This window comes from Myotis lucifugus, unplaced genomic scaffold (assembly GCF_000147115.1).
Source record: "Myotis lucifugus unplaced genomic scaffold, Myoluc2.0 scaffold_218, whole genome shotgun sequence".
Taxonomy (NCBI): domain Eukaryota; kingdom Metazoa; phylum Chordata; class Mammalia; order Chiroptera; family Vespertilionidae; genus Myotis; species Myotis lucifugus.
In genome coordinates, this window is record NW_005871266.1 from 326,585 (window position 1) to 334,217 (window position 7,633).

The 7,633-nt window shown below is 56.2% G+C and overlaps 1 protein-coding gene across 3 annotated transcripts in view; it reads right to left on the reverse strand.

Moving 5' to 3' along the window:
- The window catches only part of ORAOV1 (oral cancer overexpressed 1), a 49,842-nt gene extending 42,647 nt beyond the window's left edge, over nt 1-7,195 (reverse strand). For 2 of the 3 annotated variants that reach the window (XM_023761839.1, XM_023761838.1), the window contains exons 1-3: nt 7,018-7,195; nt 5,613-5,718; nt 4,521-4,591 (exon numbers count right to left, since the gene is read on the reverse strand). In XM_023761839.1, the coding sequence (XP_023617607.1) occupies nt 4,521-4,591; nt 5,613-5,718; nt 7,018-7,067 (227 nt within the window). In that variant the 5' untranslated portion in view covers nt 7,068-7,195. Of the gene's footprint in view, nt 1-69; nt 921-1,116; nt 1,235-4,520; nt 4,592-5,612; nt 5,719-7,017 lie in introns of those variants that run through there. The other variant, XM_006098047.3, reaches the window with a different exon arrangement.
- Between the last annotated feature and the right edge of the window lie 438 nt (nt 7,196-7,633).

Here is a 7,633-nt window from a genome sequence, read left to right on the forward strand (position 1 = left end):
CGAGGTTCTCTCCCACAGCGGCGATGGGAACCGCATGGCATTCTCCTGGCACTTTTGTGTGTTGAGAGAGGGGGAGACACACAGAAGCACAGAGAAACGTGGAGAACCATTCAGCTCAGGGAGGCCTGGCCGGGCCTCTCCCTGTCAGGATACCCTCTATGTGAGACAAACAGGAGGACTCCGACCCAAAGGACCTGTGTCTTCCACACAGCGTAGCCCATCATTTCGTCTCCAGTTTAACACGCTCCCCCTTAACCACTTTTAACGCTGCAAAGCCCAGCCCCACCTGCAACACCCAGCACGCCCGGCTCCGAAGTCCCGCTGGCCTCTCCTCTCGGCCGGCGCCACAGGTCTCAGCCCCCCACCTGGAAAACGGGAATGACCACCTGGCGGGCTAAAGAAGGGACCAAATGCAACAGGCGGCACGCCACACAGTGCTGGCCCGGCCCAAGGTTCAGTAAATGCTACCGCACACGTCACCACTTCCCGTGCACTCACTACATGGCAACCCGAGGCTCTCGTTTCTGTAAAACGGTTCCTGAGCGCCGAGTCCAGCCTGGGGGAGCCGCTGGGTCTAGAAGCAGCAGGGCCCGCCCGCCGGGCAGGGCCAGTGAGGCCAGCCAACTCCAGGCAGACAGGAGGGCTCCACCAGGGCCTCGCTCAGACTACAGGGCAGACGGGCGCAGGCCTGTGCAGGCTGTGGGGGCACCGAGGCGACACAGGCAGGTTCAGGGAGGAACCCTCCCTCGAGAACAATGAATGCCCCATCATTGTTTTCCTTTCATCAGTTTTAAGCACTTAGCATACGGACATCTGTTCCTTCGTGTTTCATCTTTGTTCATCTGTCATCCTCAAAATGAAAGTCCAGAACCTTCCGCACTGATTTTAAAGTCCGGCTGAACGTTTAGTAATGAACAAAGCTGAAAACACAAAAGAGAAGAGAGGGTTTTTATAATCTTGTGTATTTTGACGCACAATTGGAGCATGACTACCTCTAGCTGCAGCTTCTGTCTCCGTCACGGGCCCTCACGCAAGTCCACACCGACCCCTCATCGGTCCAAACAGCCCCCAGGGCCTGCGCCGCTCCTGCCCCAAAGAAACACACGGTGGACAAACCTGTTTAAATTTCCCTCTAATTCTGTCTAAGTCTTCGTGAAGGTTGGCATAAGTAGGGTCACCGTAAGGGAACTTCTGAATCATGCTGATCAAGGATTCTAAGACCTTCATCTTTCTGCTGTAAAGTACAGAGATAAAGACTTTTAGTCCTTTGTACACAACAGGCTCAGATTGTGTAACAACTACGGCCATCACTCACTTAAAAGTAACAGGCGTGCTAATGGGCCGAGTTCAGAAGCTGGATGATTCATTTTCTTATTACACTAAACAATATTTGTTTACCTAGCAACGTGCTCTTGCCCACTCCCACGCCTCCACATCGAGTGCACTGAGCGGACAGATATGCCTCCATCCCAGGCATGGAGCCGGGGGACTGGGACAGCCCCCAACAAGCACCCGACTGCTGCTTCCTTAGGTCAGAGACGTGGACAGATCAAACCAGACAGGACAGAGCGCCGGCACGATGGAGCCTGCTCTGGACCTGGGGGGTTTCTGGGACCTAGACACCTGGCTCCCAGAGTTCAGTGGCAGGTGAACCAGCAAGCCCCTCCCTGCAAAGGGCAGGCGCGGTGTCTGGTGTGTGAGTCCAGCTCCCATTCCCAGGAAGACAGAGCTCTGGGCGGGTGGGTCTGCAGGAAGAGCAGCCCTGAGCGACCGCTCCAAGGAGCTCAGTTACTTAACCCTGAGCCTCAGCGTCCTCATCGGTAAAACGGGGCGTTCACAGTGACCCTACCGGCTTTCGAGGCCACAGATAATCTACGGAAAATGCAGAACCTAGTACAGAGTAGGTGCTCAATAAGTTTAGCGTCCTCGCTTCCACCAGACCCTGGAGGCCGGGGCCCCACCTGGGGAAGCTCAGGGTGAAAACAGTCCTAAGTGTGCGCGTCTGGGTAACGTGCCACAAGGATCCTGACGGGCACCACCCCTGGACCACATCTGAGCATCTGCGTGTCAAGAGTATGCTAGTATCTGATTAATGGGAATTTCAAAGAATTTATCCTGGAGGTGAATCAACAGCAATTCGAAGCAACCAAGACTGCCTGCATGCCTGCTGCATTGCTGGCTTTAGATACAGGCGCGGGGGAGTCTGCCAAGCAAATCTCTGGACCAGGACCATGGTGGCCACCTCGCTGAGAAAGTGCAGCACGGTGAAAGGTCAAAGAAAGTTAATTAAAGCAACAAAGCACTTGGTTTCCAGGGAGATCGCAGGCAGAGGCCAGCATGTGGGAAACAGTCGTATTCGAACATGATACGAAGAACACCACCATTTCCAACTTTGCAAGCAGCGACTTATTCTTCCCTGGTCAGTGACACTGCTCCGAACACACCCAGCAACGTCAGTGTGTGCCAGGAGGGTGTGGACCGCTCACAGCCGCCCCAGCTCAGCCTTGGCCCAGCGTCGGTCTGTGTGAGGCTTCACCAGGCTGCTCACAGGGGCAAAGCAGCAGCTCCAAGTTTATGGAAGAGCTACGGCCACCAGGCGTAAAGCACCATCCTCAGTCTGAGATACATGTACTGCCATCCGTGGCTCCTCTGTTGTAAAGAGCCCAGTCCCACTGCGTGCTGATGCGGACGCAGGTGTTTCTCTCTCAGCGCCCTCATTTGGGACATAAAGAAGCAGAAGATCCTCTATCAGCTTTCTACCATTTTTTCAAAATTGTACTGACCTACAAGAGCCAAAAGCTGCCGGCCGTTCCACCAGCAATTCCCCCGGCCAGGGCACTGAAACAGAGGCCTCTAGGTTATGCTTCTGAGACCCTCAGGCACTGCTGGCAGGGTGGGGGCGGCCGCAAGGTGGGCTGCGGACATCCGCCTGCCGGTGCCAAAGCTGCGGTTCCTGCTGTCTGACAGACTAGGCACAGGGAACCCCTGCTCTGGGCAAAGATTGGAGCCCTGGGTGTGGGTCCAGGACAACATGCCTCCACCCGCCAGCACACCTGGCACTGGGGAGACTCGTGGAGAACTCCAGGAATGCACCTCCCCTCGTCCCTTCAAGGATCGGAGTGGAGAGCCAAGCTCAGCTGTGACTGCCACCCAGTGGTGCCCCAGGCTGCCAGCCACTGTTCCAACCAGATCACCAGCCACCCTGCGCTCCCGCTGACTCCTCAGGGGAAAATCCCTGCAGAGGCGCCAGAACCTGGTCAGTTTCCAGCTCTCCATGCAAATGGATGGCTGGTGAGCAGACAAGCCAGAAGGCAAGCAACTTAGAACCAACCACTCAGCCGAAAGCATCCTGTTCTTACATCCGAATACAGGGGGGGCCAAGCTCCAGAAACTCAAAATATCTCACATATGACGAGTCACGGAGACGGGAATGCCACCTTCCCTGCGCTGTCACCCACTCTCCGCACGCCCCTCCAGGCCAGGCAAGGCCGCCAGGCATCGGAATGAAGACAGATGCTACGGGTCACACCGTGAGAACAGTTTAAAACGCCTGTGACAGCCAACAGCACGGTGCTTCCAAGTGCAGACGCCTGTTACACACACCGAACGCCTATCTCATTGGTCTGGTTGGCTACGTTAAAAAACCGGTGACAGTGAAGCCACCATTTCCGAGCCCTAGTCGTACAGTGACTGCTGTGCTTTGTTAGACATTCAGGCACAGGTGGGGGAGAGGATATAATCAACGTCATCGTTATTTTACTGGCAGGGTATCCGAAGGCCAGGGACATGAGAACTCCTGAGAAGTAGTAACAACTGGTACTCATCAGACACTGAGAATGTGCCCAGGACTGTCTATTACGGTAATCTCCCCTTACCTCGGGGATACAGTCCAAGACTCCCAGTGGACGCCTGAAACCATGGATAGTACCTGATGCTACATATATTGGTTCTTCCTACACACACACACACACCTCTTCACTTAAAGAACACACTTATGGCTTCTCCATGGCGTATCCTGATTGCCGGCTAGACCATTAGGCACCACTCTTGCACTTTGGGGCCACGATGAAGTAAAGTAAGGGGGGCCTGACACAAGCACTGCGATGTCAGGACAGTTGATCTGATCACCGAGGCGGCTACTACGTGACTAACCCGCAGGCAGTGTCTGCAGCGTGGATTCGCTGGACACGGGGACCATCTGTGTCCCGGGTGGAACAGAGCAGAACGGCATGAGGTTTCGTCACACCACTCACCATGGCGCACAATTTAAAACTTGCGAGCTGTTTATTTCTGGGACTTTCCATTTAATATTTTCAGACTACAGATGGCTGAAACTGCAGATAAAGGAGAATTACCATACTATTTCCTATTAATTTCACAACAGCATTCAAGTTCGGCCTGATTATTTCCTCCATTTTGCAGATGAGAAGACTGAGACATTAAGTGCCCAAGGTCATAGCAAGCTACGGAACCAGAACTCTTGGTCCATACACTGGAAAAGAAAGGAGTCTCGAACTTACCTGTCTTTCTCAGTTGCACGGCTGTGCAGGAGACATCTCCAAGCAAACGCAAAACCTTGGTAGCACCCGATCTGCGAATTCACAAATATTTAAGAGTAAAATTAATACGCAACTGGCTACACTCGATTTCATGATCAAGCCCTCTAAACAAGAGGGGGGCGGAGGGCAGTGGTGCTTCTTGTATTGCTATTCTGGGATTAGGTGTCGAGCATCAGGACGGGGAGTTAGGTCAAGTCATCAGTGGGGCGGCCAGTCTCCAAACTGGGCCCACGGACCCCACCCCCTCCGACTGCACCAGGGTGGTCAGTATAACCAGAACCTGGAGGAAAGGGCACACATGACTTCTGAGGCTAGACACACAGACAACGTCACCTGTACCTTGCTGTTTTGGATCACTCACTCACTCAAGTGTCACGAGGACATCACAGCAGACCCACAGACAGGCCCACAGGCGAGAACAGCTGCCGTGCGAGCCATCTCACAAGTGGCTCCTCCTGCCCCAGTGGAGCCCTGGCTGGTCTGACACCGTCATCAGGAGACCCTGAGCCATGAGCACCCAGCTCAGCTGCTCCTGGCCTGCTGACCCTCAGAAGCTGGTGAGAACCAGTGTTTGCTGACCTCAGCCCATACGTTTTGTGCTGACTCTTTCTGCAGCAACAGATATCTATCTCACGGTCATGGCTGCCTGGACTTAGCGTTCAGGGCCAGATGTCTGTGAGGGTCAAGGGTAAAGAGAAGGAAAACCATGGAGTTTCCACCTCAGTGAAAATGCAGTGTTCCCACATGACACAGAGCAGTTTTTCTGAGTGAGGACTCAGCTGGCTAAAGACACGAGGTGGCACCGTGACCCTCGCCGGCCACGGAGGTGGCTGCGGACTGCTCTTCTCACTCCCCAGCCGCACGCAAAACGAATTATCTCCATCTGCAATACGTGCTGCCGGTTCTGTGCTAAGAATATCTCTCTATCAACATCCTGCCTACTCAGGGCCATGGTCAGAGGCCTGAAGTGCTGGCTCAATCAGACTGACCCTCAAAGTAAGCTCTCAACGGTCCGTGAGCAGGATCCAGGGCTGCGTGGGGACGGCCACTTACCTCAGACCCAATTTTTGCTCCGTACACTGTGCCATGCTGTCTTCCCTCTATGATGCCCAAACTACTGCCTTCTTCATAGCCTTCCTGGTACCCTTCCCCGTGGAACCTGCGACAGAGGAGAAGCGGGTTTGAGCAAACAGGAGGGAGGGCATTTTTCCTGGAAACACTTCTCTCCCATAATGCCCAGACCCAGCAAGACAACGCAGAGAATAGTAGATAAAGTGCAGACTTTAAGTCAGAAGGCTTAGCTTCCAATCCCCGCTGTACCCCTTCCTACGTCTGTCCTCTGGCAAGTCACGGGACCTCCTGAAGCCCAACTGGCCCCTTCTGCGATGGGGAGCGTGGCCTCGTCAGTGAGTCCCATGCCTGGCGGAACACCAGGCACACGCAGGGAAACTCCAAAGATGCCAGTGCAAGAGCCTCGCCCCAATATTCACTGAGTCTGGGGTACGACTTGGGAATCTGCTTTTCGACACCTCCTAGGTGACGCTGGTCTGCAGCCCAAGTCCTCTGAGTCTGAAAGATACACACTCAGCCAACCGTTTCAAAGAACTCTGAGAAATACACAGGGTTTCCCACCACATGGGAGTAGACTGGCAGAGGAAAATGCCACTGGGTCGCCACCAAGCGCCCTGGGGCCTGGGGTATAATACCAGCTCTGACTCTGAGGGCTCAACAGCAGAAATGGCACCCTTTAACCCCCAGTCACCAGAGGAAAGGTGCTTGTCGGAGCCCCTAATGAGGCAGGGTATGTAGGTCTGGCCTGTTTGGGTGGTGTGACCCTGGACAGCGACCCTGCCTCATCTGTAAGATGGGGCGAATAACAGAATCTGCTAAAACAGATAACGGGGCGGGGGGTTTGCAACGCTCCAGTCAGTGTCGGATTCACAATAAGCTCGAAATAAAAGTCAGCAGCGACTGATTGACATCTATTGCCGTCTCAGAGGCACAAAGCAATTCACAGCTCCCCTCATCACAGCCCCAGGCGCCCCCGGAGGCTCTGGAGGGTCAGGGATGACGTCTGACACATTCATCAGCACGTCCATGAATGCTGCCTTATGTCCTACCACGGAGGAACAAGAGAAGGGGGCAGTGCCCAGATGGCAGAGGTCTGTCCCAGCCGCGGACGGGGCGTTCCTGGAGGAAGGCAGTCAACAGACCGAGCAGATGCCTGGGGCAGCCCCGCACGCGGAGGCGGGTTTGGAGGAGCAGCTGGGCACGTGGGGCCCGCCCCGCCCCAGCGGCCGAGGAGTAAAGGAGAATCAGCAGTAGCTCGGCCCCACACGTGTCCGCTGCTTCTAGGGCCACAGAGCACTCCTCCAAGGCCCACGCCCGCGGGACACCAGGCCCGAGCGGTCACTGCACCCCAGTAGCTGAGAGTGGACCCGATAGGACGGGGACCCACCTGTTGTCCGCCATCACGATAGCGTCAAACAGGTCCTGGCCCCCGGCCATGGCGGCAGCCCGACCAGTCCCTTCCCGAGGGCTGCGCCACCCGGCGCTGCTACCACCACCGCGCGAGGCTCGGGCACAGAGGCACCTCTACCGAGTAGGCGAACCCTACTTCCGGGTTCGGTTGCGCGGGGCAGGCCGGGAAAGGACGGCACGCCAGAGGGTCCAGCAGCGCCAGCGCGGAGCCGGAACGCGTGCGCGGGAACAGCGTCCGGCGGCGTGGGGCGGTGCTGCGCAGGGACGAAGCCCCGCCCCCGGCTCCCACAGCCCCGCCCTGGCTCCCACAGCCCCGCCCCCCAGCTCCACAATGGGCTTGTAGGGCCCAGCAGGGAGCTTCCACCTCGCCGCGGGGTGGGGGCGTGGCACGTGTTTTGGGTTTTACAAAAGCGAGCAGATGGGACTGAATTACTGGGAAGAAACTGGGAAAGCGAGGCTCTGCCCCGGGGGGTTGGGGTGAAAAGTTCCAGGAAGGGCCATTCCGGGTGGTCACAGGACCCGACCCTCCCCCCTTCTCCCACCCCCTCCCACCTCTCACTGACCCGACTCACAGCGGGGGACACCGTCCAGCA